Genomic DNA, 21,770 nt, shown 5'->3' on the forward strand with positions numbered 1-21,770 from the left:
AGCTTACATGCCTGCTCACATGTTCCCTTTGAGTTTGAGTCTTAGAGGGGGGTTTGTCCTGAAGGAACTTGAATGCTTGCCTTGAAGGCTTCCCGACAAACAACATGCTTATTCTTGTAGTACCTTGTCACACTGCCATATTTGTTTTGGGTTTTTCCTGATGGTCTTTCTTTGACGATGTACCGTCTGTTGGTCTATCTGTTCCAGGCTGGTCGGCTTGCTTGTCCTTTCTAGTGGGAATGTCTCACCTCAGAAGATTCTGGATGGAACTCAGGATTCCACCTAAGGTCCTATACACTGCAAAGGCTCCACAAGAGGCCTATTTCACTGGGAAAGTTGTAGAACCCCTTTTTTGTATTCTTGTCAGTTATAGGCTGAAGACAGGCTTACAAGCTTTCTGTAATCATATTTCCTGCCATTCGTCTATCCAACTCAAGTGTCCATTTTACAATAGTATGCAAGGGAAACCAATATACATAAGGCAGTCAAGCATCTTAGTATTATTTCCCCTCTTCAAACTAAGCCTCAATCCTTGTATCACAGAGCCTTGTTGTTCCACGGTTGAGCATGCATCACTATTTACCTCTGACCCATTTAGCCCATGCAAACCTTTCTCTTTGTTCCCATATCTACCTTATTCTTCCACTCCCTGCCCTTCTTGTGTACTGCCCTCCCCAACACCCGAAGTATGATGTGTCTGCCCCTACTCTGTGTTCTACCTTCACCTCCCTGTATCCCAACCCACCCACCCCCACTCCAACCCCACTGGTAACCAACAAAGAATTTTTTTTTTTTTTCATTGAAATGTTCTTTTTGATGATGAATGTAAGGCCATTCTTCTTCAATTTGTCACTTCTGGCATAGTGAACCATGTGAATGTTAAATTTAAAATGGCCAATACCAGTCTGCTATAATGAATGTCAAGAATATAGATGTTTATGTGTTCCATTAGCAAATGAAGGTCACGAAAGCTGTACTCCATTTGTGCCATGCTGGTCAACTTTACTTTGAGCAGGAAGCTCTTCACTAGTCATATTTTGAGTGCCTTCCTTTCCAGAACTATATCTGACAATATTCTGGTGCTATTCCTGATGTTTCATTATTCTGGTGCTGTCTGACAGTATTCCACTGCTATTCATACGGTTTTCACTGATTTAATATTTGGAAGTAGTCCATCTCTCTTACTTCCTAGTCTGTCTCATTCTGGAAGCTCAGCTGAAACCTGTCCACCATGAATTACCTTGCTTGTGTTCAAACTGTGGTGGCATAGCTTCCAGAATCACAGCAGCACGCAAGCCACCACAGTACAATAAACTGCCAGACGAGTGAGGGAAACTTTATAATACTTTTTAACAATTAGAAAATTAATTGATAGAAATTTTAGTTATTGCAAAGTAAATTTAAACTAAAAAGATAATCTGGATCTTCTGAATAGTCCTTGTGTAGTCTTAATATAACCCCAGGCTTTCTCTAATACTTTATACTATGGAACTCATTACCTGTCTTCTGTATCTTCTTTTTTTTCCCCACTATTTTTTCACAGTCATGTAATTTAACTGCTAGATTCTGCTTCACTGCTCTCTGACAGTCTCCTGAAATCATCAAGTCTTTTAAAGTGTCTTTTGTCCTCAGTCTGTCAATGGGTCCCAAGACCATGTATGCCATAGCATGACCAATCACATTCATCTTTTTGAATACGTGTTAATAGAATCAAATATTAGTAATTCTTATTAATCTTCCTTTAAAAATATTTGAAGTCTCTATTAGTGTCCATCATGCCCACTGTGTAGCTGATTGACTACCTTTTAATGAGTTCTTGAAACTTCAGAACTACTTCCTCATAGATGATGTTTAAGACTGGTCTCTTATCAGTGAAAAGTTATGTTATGGACTACCTAATCTCATTAATCCTTTTTGGCTTCAAAATTCTGTGACGTTTTTCTCTGAGAGTATTTTGGGAGAACAAAAATCTGAGTTACGCCTAAACTATTGCAAGATCAGATATAAATTAATATTATCAATATAATGCATTTCTTATCTGTGACTATAGTTCTTAAGTTTTGCCTGTAAGACCAAATAAAATATCTTGAAGCCTTAAAAACATCTAACCTGATAGAAATCTCATCCATAAAAAGACAAATATAGCCAAACACTGCTGAAGTTCTCCTTTACTTAGTCCTATTTGTCTTCAATGAAGACCCTGGGTTTTCATCTTCTTAAAGTCTACTACATGAACAGTTTATTTTGACACTGAATCTAGCATTTTAACACAATTCTTGTTAATAAACGTCTAAAGGATTTTGTTACCCCTTTCTTTTTATAGAAGCAGCCACAATTTTGTTTTTGTTTTTTAGTAGTGTATTTCAAAATACTTTTTAACCTTATAGGTCCAAGGGTAGCCAAGGATGGCTGCAGCTTCATATGATCAGTTGTTAAAGCAAGTTGAGGCACTGAAGATGGAGAACTCAAACCTTCGACAAGAGCTAGAAGATAATTCCAATCATCTTACAAAACTGGAAACTGAGGCATCTAATATGAAGGTATCAAGACTGACTTTTAATTATAGTTTATCCATATTTATTCAGAAATTTCTCTTATGAACTTGGGGAAAAGACACTTTACTTAAAAGTTACTTAAACAGACAGTGATATGTAAACCCTTTATTACAGAGTTTAACATTTTTATACAAGGTATATTGGATTCATCTGATAAATTATATGAAGAAAATTGATATAAAATTCTAGTGATTAGTTAGTTCTTAGTTGTTTTTAAACATAAAATACCTACCTACATACATATATATATATGTTTTCGCATCACTTTTGAGTCTGGGTTTTCTGTGTAATTTATAGAAACTAACTTTACAACTTTAGAATACATCCCAAACATTAAATATAGCTTTCCCCCTCAATTCCCTCAGACCTTGTTACCACTTAGTGCTGCAATGATAGATAATCAAGAGAATCAAGGCACCTTATTGAGAAGAGCCTTGAACTACGTCAGTACCTGGTCCTAGTCCTGACTTTAACCATTCTGGTCTTAAGCTGCCTTGTTTGGAAAATAAAGAATTAGATGGTTTCCATGGTGTGTTCAAATCCTAAAATTGGTATGCCTAATAGTATTGAAAAACGGTAGTAATCTCCAAAAAAAGTTGTAAAATAATCCATCTATAGTGAAGAAAATATGTTCATTTAAAAATAATTCAGGATAAAACTTTTGCTGTTGCAATTTCCAGTAACAGACCGATCTCTCAAAAAGTTGAATTACAACAGTATATAGACTTAGAGATCATAGACAAAAAATACACTTCCTTTCCTTTAAAAAATTTCTTCCTGCTTTGTTTTGTTTTCTGTTCCTGGACTATACATCTGAGTTCTTGGCCCAGTCTTCCTCTCTGCTCACTACTCTTATTCCTTACTCAGTTTTTACTCTCTTCTAATTCTTTTTACTCTGTATGTATGCTTTTCAAGCTCTTCCTCATTCTTCAGGCTTCTGTATATCACTTTGCTCCTCTTCTTCCCTTTATATCTAATATCATCATAGTTCAACCTTTTACTCAAATGTACTATTCTGTGTATCCATATCTAAATATCTTTTCTACTCTGAATGACTATGTGGTAAAATTGTTTCCAACAATGATAGATCTTCAAGATATATAGCATAAATTATTTTTGAAATAAGATATACTGTAAATAAACATTTCGTTTCTTACTGCAAACTATGTTGTTAAGTGCTGTCAAGTCAGTTTCAAGGTTGGCTGATGGGTTTGAACTGCCAACCTTGTGATTCAAAGTAACATTGCAGTCTAGTGCATTATCTGGCAGCGCCACACCAGGACTCCTGCAAACTGTGAGTGATATCTTAAAGCAAAAAAATCCTAATCAATTATCTGTTGTTACTAAGTGCCATCGAGTTGGTTCTGACCCTTAGTGACCCTGTATAGGGTTTCTAAGGAGAGACTGGTGAGCGTGAACCATCGACCTTACATTTAGCAGGCCAATGCTTGTCCTACAGCACCACTCCAGGACTCCAATCAGTTGCCTAATGAATTTTTGTTTTTAAAGTTTGACACTTTAACACTTATCAATGCAGTATATTTAAATTTATTGTACCTGGCATATCTTTTTAAAGTATAAAAGGTACAGAATTTAGAAATTCCAAAGAGGACTGCTCTTTCATCTACTTTGGTGGTACATTTTGCAGATAATGCATCCTGGCAGGCCTATCTGGACAGTAAGTATGGTCTGTGTTTTGGTACAGAACTCAGAGATCTCTTGGTAAATTTTTGTTTAGATACTTAAACAAATTCGTAATTATTTTTTGAGACATACTTTAACCTATCTTAGGTCCAACTCCATGCAGAAATGGGATGTCATGAGAGTGACAGTACAAGTACATATGTCTCTGTTTGAAGATCGAGAAGGCACTGCAGGATAATGCAATGGACCACAAGGTCGGCGATTCACACCAGCCTCTCCTCAGAAACCCTATACAGGCTTACTATGAATTGAAAGCACCTCAATGGCACCTAACAATAAAAACAACATGTCTCAATTTGACCATGAATTGATGATTGTTAGCAGCATATGATGGATCTTGGCTGAAAGAATAGAATACCAGAAAGATGTTTACCTGTGGTTTATTGACTACATAAAGACTTTCACTGTGTGGATCATGACACGCTATGGACATCATTGTGGAGAATGAGTATTCTAGAACACTTAATTGTGCTCATGAGGAACTTGAACGTTGACCAAGAGGCAGTTGTTTGAACAGAACAAGGGAACACCAAATGATTTTAAATTAGGAAAAGTGTGTGCCAGGGTTGTATTCTTTCACTATGCTTAGGCAGTCTGTGTGCTGAGCAAATAATCCGAGAAGCTGGATTATATGAAGAAGAACATTGGCAGCAGGATAGGAGGAAGACTTATTAACAACCTGCGATGTGCATATGGTACAGCCTTGCTTACTGAAAGCCAAGACAACGTAAAATACTTAACTGATGAAGATCAAAGACCACAGCCTTCGGTATGGGTTGCATCTCAATGCAAAGAAAACACAAACCTCACCACTGGACAAATAAACAACATCCATATAAATGGAGAAAAGATTGAAGTTGTCAAAGACTTCATTTTTCTCGGATCAATCATTAACACTTAAGGAAGCAGCAGTCAAGAAAGCAAATGACGTATTGTATTAGGTAAATCTGCTGCACTAGACCTTTTTAAAGTGTTGAAGAGCAAAGATGTCAGCTTGAGGACTAAGGTGCCCCTGACCCAAGCCATGATATTTTTTAATAACCACGTATGCATGTGAAAGTTGAACAGTGAATAAGGAAGACCGTAGAAGAAGTGAAGCGTCTGAGTTACAGTGTTGAAGGAGAATATTAAAAGTACCATGGACTGCCAGAAAAACAGACAGATCTGTTTTGGAAGAAGTATAGCCAAGAGTGCTCCTTGGAAGCCAGGATGACCAGACTTCAGGCATATTATCAGGAGGGAGCAGTCACTGGAGAAGGAGATCATATTTGGTAAAGTGGAAGGTTGGAGAAAAAGTGGAAGATCCCCCAACGAGATGGATTGGCACAGTGGCCACAGCAATGGGCTCAGGCATAGCAATGATTGTCAGGTTGGCACAGGACTAGGCAGTGAGTCGATTCAATGGCACCTAACAACAAAGCAGCAAGTGCTTTTGCAAATATCATTGGAAATTCCTTCATTTATTTCTTTAAGATTGGGCCACATATGGTATCATAACAATTATAGCCTTAAAATGAATTATTTATGCATCTCTTACCTAAGAACTGTTTTGCTTATTTTGCCTTAAAATTATGATTTGTGAAGACATTTAAAACATTGGTATTTCCTACATTAGATTAAAATTAATGCAGAACAATGGTTTATTCCCCAGAATCACTTATTAGACTTCAGAATATATTATATAATCTGAATAATGTTTCCTAATCATTGGCCTATTTATCCTAAAAAAGGTCAAGATGTGTCACTTTCAACCAGATTGTGTACAAGTTAAGGATGCCTGAAATTTACTCAGCAGTACCACCTAGTGGCAAAAGACAATAAAACTTTGCTGTTGAGTACATGGGATCAATCCAAACAAAAAATATTTTGTATGTTTTTGTTGCTGTTGTTAAGTGCTGTTGAGTAGGTTCTGATTCATAGCCACCCGATATAGGGTGATTGGTTTGAACGGCCGACCTTGAAGTTAGCAATCCAGTCCTTATCTTAGAGTGCCATACCCTAACTCCTGTATGTGTATTATAGTCTGTAAAATATAAGAAAAAGTTAATGACATTGATCCCAACTCATACAACCCTTTGTGGGGTTTCTGAGGCTGTAAGTCTTTATGGGACTAGAAAGCCTCCTCTTTTTCCTGCAGGGTGGCTAGTGGTTTGAACTACAGACTTTGCAGTGCTTATCCTACAGTACCAAGGAGCTCTGGTAACGTAATGGTTACAAATCGGGCTGCAAACTGCAAGGTCAGAAGTTTGAAACTACCAGCTGTTCCGCGGGAGAAAGATGAGGCTTTCTGCTCCCGTAAAGATTTACAGCCTCAGAAACCCTGTACAGGGTCTTTATGAGTCGTAACCGACTCCACAGCACATAACAACAACAACAACATCCTACAGTACCACCAGGGCTCCTGTGAAGTGTGAACACTAACTGTTTATTTGAAGATAATAAGGAAATGTTACTTTCTTATTTTTATTTTTTTTTTTAGGTATAATGATGGCATGTGGTTGTGCTTGGAAAGAATAGAATTTTACAGAAAAATGTTACAATATGTGATATTTGTTTTCAAAATAATCTGGAGTCAGTGGGGTGGAGGAGGTGATTATGCATGTGGATGAAACAAGATTGGCCATAAATTGATCATTATCAATTTGACCATAACTAATATTAAAGCTAAGCTTGAGGATACGTGGGAGCTTGTTAAGTTTCTGTACTTAGGTATATGTATGACAGTTTCTATAATAAAGTAGATTATATGGGACTTCAATGACTTGAAATCAGATAAAAGCAGAAACTGTAGATAAACTTTTAAAAAATGTGTGTGCTGTATTTTTATTTCATATCTAGAACTCAACCTAACTGACTTTCAAATGCTAAGAGTAGGTAAATAAAGTGATACAAATATGTGAAACATTTAAACTGAGAAATGGCATGCAATAAAGAAAAATTCTCGCTAGGCAAACTATTGATTTGAGCATATACATTTCGACAAAATGATATATTTGTGCATTGCTTTGTAAACTATAAAATCATGTACATGTATCTAGATAAATCATGAAAAAATGGGTCAAAGGTTAAATTTTAAATAACATTTGTAATTTTTATTTTGATGCATTTCATAGTTTATTTTGAAGATTTAATGCTTAAATGTACTTATATCTAATAATGAAAAGAATTTAAAACTATCTGAAGGGAACGTTTTATCTAAAACTCAGTAAAAATTAGCTGTGGTTTTAAACCACAAGATCAACAGTTCAAACTCATCAGCTGCTCCTTGGAAACCCTATACAGAGTGGCAATGAGTCTAAACCAACTCAACAGCACTTGAAAAACAACAATGATACATTAATGGTGTCTTGGTATGACACTGTAGAATAAACACTGAACTCAACATCACTTAACAATAGCAGTAATGATGTTAAGCATCCCTGGTGGCACTCTGGGTTAGGCGTGAGGCTACTGCCCACCATATCAGCAGTTCAAATATACCAACTACCTTGTAGGAAGAAGACGAGGTTATCTGTTTCCATAAAGATATAAATCTCTAGAACCCTAAGGAGCAGTTCTCAGTGCTATAGAGTCACTTTGAGTTGGAACCAACTCATTAGTAGTGGATTAATGGTATACTGAGGAATGTGATGCTGTGGGTTTATGCGCCAGACTGCAAAGCCGTTTGAACTGTAAGGTGGGTGGTCCTAGCTCACCAGCTGCTCCTCAGAAACCCTATACAGGGTTTCTATGGGTTGGAACTGACTCGATGGCACGTCACAACAACAACAAGTGGCACAATGGAGTCTTGGTGTGGCACTGTGGGCTAATGTGTCAGACTGAGAAGTCGTTTGAACTGAAAGGTCAGTAGTTCAAGCTCACTAGCTGCTCCTTGGAAACCCTCTGCTGGGTCGCTGTGGGTCAGAAATGACTCGACAGCACTTGACAACAACTGACACAATGGTGTGATGCTGTGGGTTAATGTGCTGGACTGCAACGTTGGTTTAAACTGCAAGGTTGGCGTTTCAGGTTCACCAGCTGCTCCTTGGAAACCCTATACAGGGTGGTTGTGGTTCACAGCCAATTCATTGGTGCTTACAAGTGGCACAGTAGTTAAGTGCGTGGCTGCTTGTCGAAAGTCTGGAAGTTTGAACCCACCAGTGACTCTAGGAGAAAGACCTGGCAATATGCCCCAGTAGATTATTGTCGTTAGGCATCATTAATTGGCAAACAGTCAAAAGTTACAAGAGATACAAAGAAACAGGAAAATAACTGATGATCAAGAGAACAAATACAAAATAAAAGCAGACCCCAAGATCATCCAGATGTTAGAGTTAATAGTCAAGGATATTAACCTTGTTATAAATGTTTTAAGAGAGAAGATGGACCAAACAGATGAACAAATGGAAAATTTCTGCCAAGAAATAGAATCTACAGGGAAGAAAAACCCAGTTACACAGTCTAGAACAGAAAAATGTTTCTGATGCTGTTATTTCTGATTTTAAATGGGTTGAATATGGTAAACGAAATAGTGAATTTGGAGCAAGCTAAATGGAAAATACCCAAACTGAAGAGATGAGGGGGAAATAAAGGAAACAAAAGAACTGCATGTGAGAGTTAATGTGTGACACAGGCAACTAGTCTAAGTTATTTGTAACTGAAGTTTTAGAAGGAGGGAAAGAAAGAATGGGTACAAAAACAGTATTTGAAGGATAATGGCTAAAAATTACTATAACCTATTTGATGTTAGTATGGCATTCTGGATTAATGCACTGGACTGCAAAGTCTATTTGAACTGCAAGGTCAGCGGTTCAAACTCACCAGCCCCTCCTCGAAAACCCTTTAAAGGATGACTATGGGTTGGGATCAACACAATGGCATTTAGCAACAACAACTTGATGTAAAACTATTAACATAATGTGATCATTATTGTTGGTGTTGTTAGGTGCCATCGTCCTTTAGACTAGACTAATAGACTAACAAAACAGAGTCTAGAAAGAGACACACACATTCATTGTCACCCGATTTATGACCAAGGCATCCATGTGAATCAGTGGAGGAAAGATTGCCTTTCTAATAAATGGTACAGGAGAAATAAGGTATGTTTGAGGGATGGCGAGGGGGAAGGACCCAGAGCCCTATCTTGTATCATATGCAAATATTAATGCAAAATGGATAATAGACCTAAACTGTGAAAGATAAACAGTAAAACTTCTGGAAGAAAACATCGAGACTAGCTAAATGTCTTTGAGGTAGGCAAAGATTTCTTTAGTGCTTTTGGTATTCTGTTTAAGAAATCTTTGCTCACCTCAAGAACATGAACCTATTCCCTAAGTTATTTTTCAAGAAGACTGAATTGTTTTCTCATAAAATGAAAAGAGAGAGAGAGAAAAAAAAGACAAATTGGACTTACTGAAAACAGAATTTTTGTTCATCAAAAGCCACTCTTGAGTTTCTGTTTATGGTAATGGAAAACTTGGCAGTGGATGCTAGTGATGGTTACACACAAGATTAATGTAATTGGTATCATTGACTTGTTCATGGAAAAAAAAGTAGAATTGGCAAATATGTTGTATATATTTTTTTAATAAAAAATATGTTGTATATATTTTTTTAATAAAAAATATGTTGTATATATTTTTTTAATAAAAACCACAAGGTTGGCTTTTCAAACCCACCATCTGGTCCTTGGAAACCCTATTCCGGGTCACTATGCATCGGAACTGATTCGACAGCACCTAACAACAACATGTTTATCAAAAGACTTCTATAAAATGGTTTTGAAAAATAGAAAATGAGAAAGCAAGCATAGTATAGTAGAACATATCTGGAATATATACGTATGTCTGACAAAAGGCTTGATTAACAATAGACAAAAGAATTCCTACAAACTAGTAAAAAGGACAATGCGGTTTTAGAAAAAAGAATCAAAGATTTGTAAAGACAATTTATAAAGACAGATAAATGGTCAGTACGCACATGAAAATGTGTTCCACATGATTTGTCATCAGGGCAATATAAATACCACTTCACTTTTATTCAAAGCGATTAAAAGAGTGATCACACTAAATGGTAGTAAGGATGTGAAGCATAAAATATACTAAACTGCTTGTAGAAGTATAAAATGGGACGACAACTTGAGAAATCAGCTGGTAGTTTCTTTTCAAGTTAAGTCCTATGTCTCAGTAGTTCTATTCAAGAGAAGTGAGTACATATGTCTACTGACAGATATGTACAGGAATGAACATTCCAGCACTTTACCTAAGAGCCTCCAAACTGGAAACAACATTCCATCAAGATGAAAAAGAATAAGTAAATTGGAGAATATTCATATAGTGAATATACTAGTTTGGCTCTATAGGATGAGCAGTAGCCTACTAACCACAAGTCAGAGGATCAAATCCACAGGTCGTTCCTCGGAAACCCTATATGGGGTTGCTAAGAGACAGAACCAACTCAAAGGCATTTAACAGCAATATGGCATTAAAATACAAAGAACTGACTTGAGAACTCGTGGCCAGGAGGCAGACTTGCAGAATGTGCCCTTTAGTGGTGTAAATTCTTATATATGCCTGAGTATTTAAAAAAAAAAAAAAAAAAACCCACTAAAATGAATAGAGTAATGCTGTTAACTGATGGTACATGGAGGGGATTATAATCATTGTAATGAAACAAAGTATATGACTTGTTGAATGTAAAACTAATGATCTGCCCTATAAACTCACTCAATTCACATAAATACTAAAAAAAAAAAAAAAAAGGAATTAAACTTCAAATGTCGATCACACACACCCCAAAAAATGTATATGTAATGAACTGATATATCCAGGAACTCCTTATATTTTAAAATAAATTTTTCATTAAATTTTAATAGGTTTATATTAAAATCACATTTGATGGTTTTCTTTAACAGACGTTTCTATTTTTGTAGCATTACTTTTTTATTTACTTTCATATATGAAATAATATAGTATGTAGAGTTTCTTTGGTGTATCTATCTCACTTTTCTTTCCCTAAAGTAGTAGTTGGAATTCATCCATCCTGTTGCATATATCAGTTCATTTTATTTTAGTGTGCTGCATTGTCCACTATATGAATATCCCCCAAATAAAAATACTTCTAAAGGTGATCATTTCCATCTCTGTAAACTGTTCCCTGAGAATGACAAATTCAAGAGGAATGCTATTGCATTCATCACCAAAAAGAGCATTTCAAGATATATCTTGAAGTACAGTGCTGTCTGATAGAATACTATCCATACACCTACAAGGAAAACCAGTTAACACAACTGTTACTCACATTTATACACCGACTACAAAAGCCAAAGATAATGTAATTGAAGAAGTCTACCAATTTCTTCAATCTGAAACTGATCAAACTCTGGTAACGTAGTAGTTACAAATCAGCTGCAAACCTTAAGGTCAGCAGTTCGAAACTACCAGATGTTCTGTGGGAGAAAGATGAGGCTTTCTGCTCCCATAAAGATTTACAACCTTGGAAACCCTGTACAGGATCACTATGAGTCGGAACTGACTCCACCGCACACTACCACCACCACCAAAATCAAGATGCGTTCATCGTTACTGGTGACTAGAATGTGAAAGTTGAAAATGAAAGAGGAAGGATCAGTAGTTGGAAAATAAGACCTTAGTGATAGAAATGATGCTGGAGATCAAATGATAGAATTTTGCAAGACCAAAGACTTATTCATATATTTTCAACAACCTTAAGTGGCAACTGTACTACATGGACCTCACCAGGATACACAGGAATCAAAATGATTGCATACATAGGAAGTGACAATGGAGAAGCTTAATTATGATTGGCCAAAGTAAGGCCAGGGCAGTATTCAAGAGGAAGGTTGGCAGAGGAAAGATGAAGGATAGCAGGAAACACATGGAGGAATGCAAAGGAAATAGAGATAAATATTTAATGAACATTAAGGGGATTGTAGTCATTGTAATGAAACAGAGTATATGGTTTGCTGAATATAAAACTGATGATCTGCTCTGTAAACCTTTATTAAATTCACAATAAGATTAAAAAAAAAAAAAAAAAAAGGCCAACAGTGGAACAGACTATCAATGCAAATTTAAGTTGAAGAAAATGAAAACAAGAGCCAAAATGTGACCTTAAATTTATCCTACTTGAATTTGGAGACCATCTCGAGAACAGATTTGATAGATTGAATATTAATAACTACCTAAAGACCGGAGGAGTTGTGGAATTACATCAAGAGCATCGTAGGAGTTGTGGAATTACATCAAGAGCATTGTAAGACTCAGCCCGTGGCTAATGCTGGGAGTGAAGCTTCCAGCTGATAGGAAATGGGAGGAAATGCAAAAGAATGCCCAAAATTGCAAATAGTACCCATTTGACCTAGTATCAGTGGTTTGATGATTAGAACTTGACTAGAGGAAGATAAAAAAATTTGATAAAGGAAATAAATATAAATTGCCACAATTTGATAAACTTGACCTATGTTTAAAGATGTAGAGTAGCTCAGGATACCAACTGAAAGGGAAGGAGTCTTCACATCAAGGATCAATCCTTTCCTCTCTGTACACAAGGTTAATAGGGACAGGCAACTTAGACATTGGCTACCTAAAATGGGGGGGAAGGGTTATAAAGGCACAAAGTGATTGGCTTACAAATTTTCAAGGAGGAGTTTAGTTTTAAAGTATGCAGAGGAAGGTAGAATCCCCACTGAATAGTTTTTGTCTTGTCTAGACGGGTCTGGTGAAAGGAGATGGGGATAAGATCCTTATGATTCAGTAGTGAGTAATTGTTATCATGATGCTTGCAACTGTCACTACTGTAAAGGTAGAAGTTTTGTAGCATAAAGGGGGGAGCAGTTAATCTTACATTCCAGGAACAGAGGACCATAGGACCACCCACCAAGGGAGAAGAGCACAAGCAAAATGTGGAACCCTATCCAGAGAAGCAGCAACACCAGAGACGAAGGCAGAGATGATGCCATGGAGAGAGGGAGCAGCTGAGGACTGTAGATTCAAGAAAAGAGAGGCTGTGTGTTGGCAGCCAGGAGACAGGCTTGCAGAATGTGCCCTTTTGTTGTTTAATTATATATTCTGGAGTGCTCTTGTGTATATCTAAATCTCTCTATATATATATATATATATACATATATGGATTTCAATGAATCCTAAGATTAATGAAAGAATAAATGTGAAATGTCCCACTGTAAAAAATAAATATGAAAATCTATGATGGTTACAGGGGAGTGTAGAGGATTAGGAAAATTACTCACAGGCTAGAGGGTAGACATATGTTAACATGGGTCACAGGACAGGCATTATACAACAAGAGGAGGTTATTAGAGGTAAGATGAATGTAGCAGGAAACACAGGGAAGAATGCAACAGTTAAAGCGAATAGTTAATTGTTGCTGCATGAAGGGGATTGCAACCATGTAATGAAGCAAAGTGTATGATTTTTGTTGAGTGTAAAGCTGATGATCTGCTCTGTAAACCTTCACTCAATGCACAATAAAAGGTTTTTAAAATAATAAAAAGAAGTACAGCCAGAATATTCCTTAGAAGCCAGGATGGCAAGACTTTGTCTCTCATACTTTGAACATATCAGGAGGGACAAGTCCTTGGAGAAGGCATACTAGGCAAAGTGGAAAGTTAGCAAAAAAGAGGAAGACCCTCAACATGATGGATTGACACAGTGGTATCAGCAATGGGTTCAAGCATAACAACTGTGAGGTTGGCACAGGACTGGGCAGTGTTTCATTGTGTTGTGCATAAGATTACTATCAAAGTAACTGGCTTGATGGCACCTAATGATAATAGTGATGATGTTATATACAATATGAATACAAATTTTATACAATAGGAATAATAACAAATCGCTAAGAGTAATTGAGCTCTTACTGTGTCACTGGTTTTCAGCACTTTACAGTGTTTTCTCATTGAATCTCTTTGACAATTCTAATAACTTATCTTTAATTTGTAGGTGAGGAAAATGAGTAACAAAATGATAACTTAAAAACATACTTTCATACAAGGAAGGGGAAGGCAAAGCACAAGAAAGGGGGAAGGGGGATGGAAGAACAAGGAAGATGGGGGAACACTCAGGTAGGTGTGCATGAGCTAAAAGGGACAGAGGTAAATAGTGATGTATACTCAACCTTAGAACAACAGGGCTCTGTGGTACAAGGATCAAGGCTTAGTCTGAATGGGTAAAAGAGGGGAAATAATGTTAAAGTGCTTGACTGTCTTGCGGATATTGGTTTCCCTTGCCTACTACTGTAAAGTAGACATTTAAGTGGGATAGAGAGGAATATTGGAAATACTTACAGAAACTTGTAAGCCTGTCTTTAGCCTATAACTGATTGGAATACCTAGAAGGGATTCTAGAATTTACCCAGTGAAATAGGCTTCTTGTTGAGCCCTTGTAGAGTATGGGTCTTAGATGGAATCCTGAGCCCCATGCAGAACCTTCTGAGGTGGGACATAACCCACTTGAAAGAACATGCAGACCCACCTGGAGCAAATAGAGAAACAGATGATACTTCTTGAAAGAAATATCAGCAGGTTAGAAAAAAAAAAAAAAGCAGACTCTTAGGCTGTTAAAAGAACAAGAAAGCTGTTCAACTGGGAGACATCAAGGCAAGAAAAGTCCCTTCAGGACAAACCCCCTCCAAGACTGAAACACAAAGGGAACACACAAGTAAGCTTGTAAGCTTGCTAGTGATCACCTTGGTCTACTTATGAGTCGAAGTGGGGAAAGGCAATAATGAAGACATGGGCAGAGTTCCACCATGTTCCATAGATTCCTGTCGACCTTGAGATGAGACAGAGAAAAGGAAGGACTGGTTAGTCCAAAGATTGGGGAGACTTGGGAACTCCTGAGCCCATGGGCACTGATCTAACCACTGGGGGCTTGCTAGAGCTGGGAGTGAAGAATGCAGTTGATATGAAGTGGGGGGAGATGTGCAAGAACACCCAAACTTGCATATAGTATACCCATTTGACCTACTTTGAATGGCTTGTTGAGCAGAACTTAACTAAAGGATGGTAAAGAAGTTTAATACAGGAAACAAGTGTAAATTGCTGTAATTTGATGACCTTGATCTTTGCTTATAGATGTAGTTGCTCAAAATACCAACTGAGGGAGACTTCACATCGAGGATTAAGCCTATCCCTTCAATACATAGGGTTGATGGGGAGGTGCAGCTTAGACATTGGCTACTTAAAATGGCCATAAAGGCACGAAGTGGCTGTATTGCAAGTTTTCAAGAGGGAGTTTAGTTTCAGAGTGAAGCGGGGAGAGTAGAATCCCCACTAAATAGTTTTCATCTTGTCTAGATGGGTCTGGTGAAAGGAGTTGGGGATAGGATTCTTTTGATTCAATAGTGAGTTATTACTATCATGACTAATTTTGATTTTCATAACTGTAAAGGTAGAAGATACATGACAAAAAGGGAGGAGTAGTTAATATTATATTCGAGGAATATAGGACCATCTAGAGGGAAGAGCATGAGCAGAACGTGGGATCCTAACCAGAGAAACAGCAACACCAGAGATGAGGTGTAGAGGTGATGGCATAGAGAGACAGAGCAGCTGAGGATTCTAGACTCATGGAAGGAGAAATGCTGTGTGTTGGCATGCAGGAGGCTGGCTTGCAAAATGTGCCCTATGGTTGTTTAAATGATTATATATATGTATGTTCCTGTGTCCAAATAAAAAAAGAATAGAGGCAAATACTGTTAACTTATGGTGTATGGAGGTGATTGTAATCATTGCAGTGAAACGATATGATTGTTTGAGTTCAAAACTGGTGTTCTTCCATGATTTTATTCATAATAAAAACTCTTTTTTAAAAATCATAAATGAAAGAAAAAGGTCTTTATTAGAAAGACAGTAAAAGAAACAAAAACCAAAAATGAGATGTCAAGAGACTCTTGCTCTTGAAAATAGAGTAAGTAGCTAATGCGACTGACAGAAGTGATATGCAGTGAAAGTGCTGAACAGAATATTTCACAGGGCAGCCTGAGAAGACAAAATATTATAATGAATTGGACCAAAACCTGAAATTAGCAAACCAAATGGGAAGAATACACTTAGCATTTCTCATGCTGAGAGAACTGAAGAAACAACTCAAGCCTTGACTCAAACTGTTGGAGGATTTTTATGGGCAAAATCTGAAGAAGAACATGGCATTAGGATTGGAGAACAGCTCATTAATCATATTCAATATACAGATGATACAACTTTACTTGCTGAAACAAAGTGAACTTAAAATACTTACTGATGAAGATCAAAGACCACAGCCTTAGGTATGGGTTGCACCTCAATGTAAAGAAAACAGAAATCCTTACAACTAGACCAGTAAATTAAGTTCATGATAGAGAAACGATTGAAATTGTCAAAGACTTCATTTTGTGTGGATCCATTTTCAGCACTCATGGAAGCAGCAGTCAAGAAACCAAATGACATACTGCATTAGGCAAATCTGCTGCACAAAGGCCTCTTTAAAGTCTTCAAGAACAAAGATGTCAGTTTGAAGATGAAGTGTGCCTGGCCCAAGCCATGGTATTTTCAGTAGCTTCATATGCATGTGAAAGTTCAACAGTGAATAAGGAAGACTGTAGAAGAATTGATGCATTTGAACTTTGGTATTGGTGAAGAATATTAAAAGTGCCATGGATTGCTAGAACAACGAATAACTCTGTATTGGAAGAAGTACAGCCAGAATGCGCTTTAGAAGCCAGGATGATTTCTCATACTTCAGACATATTATCAGGAGGGAACAGTCCCTAGATAAAGGACGTCATGCTGGGTCAAGTGGAGAGTCAGTGAAAAAGAGAAAGACACACACACACCCCCAACAGAAAGGATTGGCACAATGGCAGCAGCAATAGTCTTAAACTTAGCAATGGTTGTGAGGATGGTGAAGCACTGGGCAGTGTTTTGTTCTGTTGTGCATAGAGTTGCTATGAGTCAGAACTGACTTGACAGCATCTAACAACAATAACAATATGGGCAAAATATTGACTAATACAGGAAACATGAAAAGAAGATGTAAGTAATACTCTGACTACCAAAAAGATTTGGTCAATGTATAATCATTTCATGAGGTAGCATGTGATCAGGAACCAATGATAGTGAAGGAAGAAGTCTAAGCTGCACTAAGGCATTGGAGAAAACAAGGCTTCACAAGTTGACAGACTACAATTTGAAAGTTTTCAACAAACTGATGCAGCACTGGAGACACTCACCCATATGTTTCAAGAAATGTGAAGGACAGCCAACCTTCCAGATTGTACCCATTTGATGGCTTGATGACTAGAGCTCAACTAGAAGGTAAAGAAATTTGATAAAGGAAGCAAGTGCAGATTGCTTCATTGAACACTTCATTGTGCTCATGAAGAACCTGTACATACATCAAGAGGCAGTCATTAGAACAGAACAAGGGTATACTGAATCATTCAAAATCAGGAAAGGTATGCAACACGGTTGTGTCTTTTCACACTCTGAAACTAAACTCCCTCTTGAAAACTTGTAAGCCAGTCACTTCATGCCTTTATAGCTACGCCCACCCTCACCCCACCCCCCACATTTCAGGTAGCCAATGTCTAAGTTGCCAGTCTGCAGGGTTGCCTGTATACCAAGGAGTTAGGTTTGATCCTTGATGTTAAGACTCCTTTCCTCTCAGTTGGTATTTTGAGCTACTACATCCATAAGTATAAATCAAGTTCATCAAATTGCAGCAATTTGCACTTGCTTCCTTTATCAAATTTCTTTATCTTCTAGTCAGTGGAGCTCTGGTAGTCAAGCCATTGAATGGGTACAGTCTGGAAGTTTGGGTGTTCTTGTGTGTCTCCTCCCACTCCATATCAGCTGGATACTTCACAGCTCTAGACCTCTGTGACTAGGTCAATGTCCATGGGCTCAGGAGTTCCCAAGTCTCCCCTAACTTCAGACCAACCAGCCCTTCCTCTTCTTTTTCTCTTCTCCAGGTCAACAAGAGTCTTTGGAATGTGGTTGAGCTCAGTTCATATCTTCATTACTGACTCTCCCCAACTTCCACTCAAATGTAGACCAATGCGGTCACCAGTGAGCTTACTTGGCTGCTCCTGTGTTCATTTTGAGTTTCAGTCTTGGAGGGGGTTTGTCCTGAAGGAACTTTATTGTGCAAGCATGCATTTTCTGTGTAAAAGTTTACACAGTGAATTAAATTCCATAATTTTGTACAGATTATTGCTGGGGATTGGTTACAGTTTTCAGTGTGTCAGCATTGACATTATTTCCATTCTGTTTCCATTAATCTAACTTCCGTTCATCTTCTTCCTTCTCATCTTTTACTCTTAGATATTTGTTGTTTGGTTTCTTATAGCTCATTCATTGTTTAAGGGACACACAACTCATGGGTGATAGTATTTTGTAATCAAATCTATTGTTTGGCTGGGGGGGTGATCTTCTGGATTTGTCATCAGTTTTTGAAATATTTAGGCATATGTCCTTTGACATGCCAGAATGTTTTAAATTGATGTTTTTAAATTTTTGAGTACATATTGTACAAACATTAGGAAACCAAAAGGCAAGCCAAAAAAAAAATCGCTTATAATCCCGTCTTCCATAGAATACCACTGTTAACATCTTGATTCTGTTTTCAGCATCAACCTCAATTGAAACTAGTCCACAATGAAGGTTGTCAGCCCCAATCCCCACTTAATGAAATAGCAGTGTATATTTAACAAAATCTTCAGGTGACTTGGATGCATTCTAAAGAGAACCATCAATGTAGGCTCTGGGGAAAAAATCTTGTATAGAGAGAAACCTCATCAGAGCTGTACTTTAAAAGGTTTACTCATCCAGCAAGGCAGAACATACAGGAGTTTATCTTAAATAGCATTTTGTTGTGTGCCATCAAGTTGATTCCAACTCATAGCGACCATATAACAGAGTAGAACTGGGCTAAAATCTTTGTAAGAACAGGTCTCCAGGTCCTTTTCTACTGCAAGGTAGGTAATGAGTCAAAACTTCCTACTTAACTGAACATTTAACCATTGAGCCACCAGGAGAGTTCCTTTTTAATAATATTTTTGTTGTTAAAGTGCCATCATGTCTTCTCAGACTCATAGCAACCCTGTACAGAGCTTCTGAGGAGCAACTGGTGGATTTGGACCACTGACCTTATAGTTAACAGTACAATGCTTATCCTACAGTGCCACACTAGGATTTCATTTGTAATATAGTATGTTGTTGTAGTTAACTGCCATCAAGTCAGTTCTGACCCATAGCAACCCTGTATAAGGTTTCCATGGAGCGACTAGTAAGCTTGAACCACTGACCTTGCGTTTCAAACCGACTTTGCCATCCAGCACATTAACCCACAGTGCCAAACCAGGACTCAAATAATATAGTGGTGGTGGTGGTTATGTGCCATGGAGTTGGTTCCAACTCATAGCGACCCTGTATATGGTTTCCGAAGCTGTAAATCTTTGCTGGAGCAGAAAGCCTCATCTTTCTCCCTTGGAACCACTGGTAGTTTTGAACTGCTGACTGTGAGATTAGCAGCCCAATTCATAACCACTACACTACGAGCACTCCTTAATAATATAATGTAGGTGGGGTTAATAAGGACTTAAATAAGTATAAAGAGAATACAAAGCAAAGAACTGGTTTTAATAGCACCAAATGACAATTCAGATCTAGACATTTATGTTTAGATATCCAGATGGAAAGCATTTAATTGGCAAAGTGAGTCTGAAGTTTGCAAGTGTGGTTAGGATTGAAGACATATATGTGGATGTTTATCTAATTCCAGGTGTTGTTAAACTGAGAGTGGGAGTGTAAGTAGAGATGCTATTAAGAGATCATTGAAGGATTGCAAGAAGCAACTGTGATTGGATTGAGAATTGGAATCCTGGAAATTGCATAGCCTTACAGTGATGGTTCTCAAACTTTATGGGAGAATTGGTGCCCTGAAGTTTATAGTAGGCTACTCCTGGTGTGATGCTATAGGATCAGCACTGGACTGTGAACCACAAGACCAGCCGTTCAAACCAACCATCTGCTATGAGTTGGAACTGAATTGACAGCATTTAATAACAACAACAATAGTTAATAGCAGTTACTCTATATTCGTTTAAGGGAAGCATCCATGTACAAATCTGTTTTCTATTCCACAGATGTGATACACTCTAGACATAATATTGTGTACATGAATACCAGCCACCTTCATATTGCCATATCTGTTTATACAAACCTATTGGAGTTCAATGTGGTTCATTACTTGAAGACCAGAGGCCTAAGTTTACAGGCTATTTCTTGTTAATATAGGAATTCTTTGTCAGTAAAAATAATGCTAATAATATCAGTGTCAATTCATTTACGCTTTTTCTGTCATTAATGGATCATTTTTTATACATTAAGAAACTACCCTAATGTGACAAAGTTGTAGATGTTAAAATACAGTGTCTTTTATTTGGAAACCTAATTGTCTCCAAAAGAGATTATACTGGAAACTAGGAAGGAATTTCTCAGAACATGAAAATTGTTATAAATGTGTATTAAGTAACATGTAATAAAAGCTCGTTAGTTAGGGCAGAAAAATTGGTAGAAAATGAAAATAGTCTTTGAGAAAAACTGTTTAGGAGAAAGGATTTAAGAGGTAAAAGATGTAAACTCCCATTGCCATAAAGTTCATTCTGACTTATAGTGACTCTGCAGGACAAAGGGGAGCTCACTGGCTCCATAGGACAAGCACTGGACTGCTAATCACAAGGTCGGTGGTTCACAGCTGCTCTGCATGATAGAGATGAGTCTTTCTGCTCCCACAAAGGTTTACAGCCTTGAAAATTCTGTACAGGATCACTATGAGTTGGAACCAACTTGTTGGCACTTATAAACAACAGGACAAAGTAGAACTGCTCCTTAGGGTTTCCAAGGCTGTAATCTATGAATAGAAGTGTACTGCTCAGAGAACAAATAAAACTCTGTTGGAAAAAGTAATAGCCAGAATGTTCTTTAAAAGCCAGGATGGTGAGACTTTGTCTCACATACTTTGGGCATATTATTAGGAGAGACCAGTCCTTGAAGGAGGACATCGTGCAAAGTGAAGGATCAGTAAATTATAATAAGTTAATTTGTGTGTGGGCTTTCTTGGTCCTATTGGTACCAAGTTTAAGAGACATGAATTCTGTTCTGTTCTTGCTGAAAAAAGATCCCAAATTCAAATATATTTTATAGAAACCCAAAAGATTCATTATCTCATGGCTTAGTTATGTTGTTAGGTGCCATCAAGTTGATTCCGACTCATAGTAATGCTATGCATAGTAGAATGAAACACTGCCTGGTCCTGTGCCATCCTCACAATTGTTAAGTTTGAGCTCATTGTTGATTCCACTATATCAGTCCATCTCATTGGAGTCTTCCTCTTTTTTACTGACCCACCACTTCATCAAGCTTGATGTCTTCCTGCTGGGACTTACCCCTCCCAACCACATGTCCAAAGAGTGAGAGACGAAGTCTCACCCTCCTGGCTTCTACAAAACATTCTG

General features: G+C 37.5%; 1 protein-coding gene across 2 annotated transcripts in view; it reads left to right on the forward strand.

The window, feature by feature from the left end:
* The window catches only part of APC (adenomatous polyposis coli), a 219,452-nt gene that overhangs the window by 86,922 nt on the left and 110,760 nt on the right, over positions 1-21,770 (forward strand). Inside the window, exon 2 of one of the 2 annotated variants that reach the window (XM_006875510.1) lies at positions 2,388-2,540. The exons of the other annotated variant lie outside the window; for it this stretch is intronic. Within the exon in view, the coding sequence (XP_006875572.1) occupies positions 2,406-2,540 (135 nt within the window). The 5' untranslated portion in view covers positions 2,388-2,405. The remainder of the gene's footprint in view (positions 1-2,387; positions 2,541-21,770) is intronic. 2 annotated transcript variants of the gene reach the window in all.

This window comes from Chrysochloris asiatica, unplaced genomic scaffold (assembly GCF_000296735.1).
Source record: "Chrysochloris asiatica unplaced genomic scaffold, ChrAsi1.0 scaffold00330, whole genome shotgun sequence".
NCBI lineage: Eukaryota > Metazoa > Chordata > Mammalia > Afrosoricida > Chrysochloridae > Chrysochloris > Chrysochloris asiatica.